The sequence below is a fragment of the Penaeus monodon genome, chromosome 21 (genome assembly GCF_015228065.2).
Source record: "Penaeus monodon isolate SGIC_2016 chromosome 21, NSTDA_Pmon_1, whole genome shotgun sequence".
Classification (NCBI taxonomy): Eukaryota; Metazoa; Arthropoda; class Malacostraca; order Decapoda; family Penaeidae; genus Penaeus; species Penaeus monodon.
The window spans coordinates 23,566,948-23,567,495 of record NC_051406.1 but is presented as its reverse complement, the minus strand read 5'-3'; the positions used below and the strand labels follow the sequence as shown (position 1 = coordinate 23,567,495).

Genomic DNA, 548 nt, shown 5'->3' with positions numbered 1-548 from the left:
AACGTTAATTCATCTCTCAGGCAAAGACATCGCCCAAGCTGGAGATCTTCGCAACTTCCGGTCTAAATGGCCGATGGTGTACATTGAAGATTCGCAGATACGTAATAATGACATCGGAATATCGACATTGCATTATAACAGGTAATTTATGACGTCATTTATTATTCCGCATATTATCCGTATACGATGTATGCAATTATCTGGTATCAAGTGTGTGAAAATAATCATAATTTGAGTGCTTATTGCAATAGATGTAATTCATGATTCGAAATACCATGGCATTCTCTTTTTCCAAGGTATCTTACCGACGACGAGGACCACCTGCTTCGATCCGCCAACGAGAGCATTTTGGTCATGAATTCGCAAATCGTCGACAACAAGAACCAAGCCGTCTACGCCCTGTCCCCGTTCAGAGCGAGGATGGACAATGACGACATCGGCGAAATCACTTTCATGTTTAACAGCACCACGATATCCGGGAACGGAAGGGGTATCGATCAGTACAGCTGGTAAGAAGGATTGGATAAATTAATGATTTGACTGCTGGA

At 42.3% G+C, this 548-nt stretch overlaps 1 protein-coding gene across 1 annotated transcript in view; it reads left to right on the top strand.

The window, feature by feature from the left end:
- Positions 1–548, top strand: part of LOC119586365 (protein bark beetle-like) — a gene marked incomplete in the record, with an annotated part of 82,897 nt that overhangs the window by 65,550 nt on the left and 16,799 nt on the right. Inside the window, 2 exon segments of the mRNA XM_037935077.1 lie at positions 21–141; positions 297–509. Of these exon segments, the coding sequence (XP_037791005.1) occupies positions 21–141; positions 297–509 (334 nt within the window).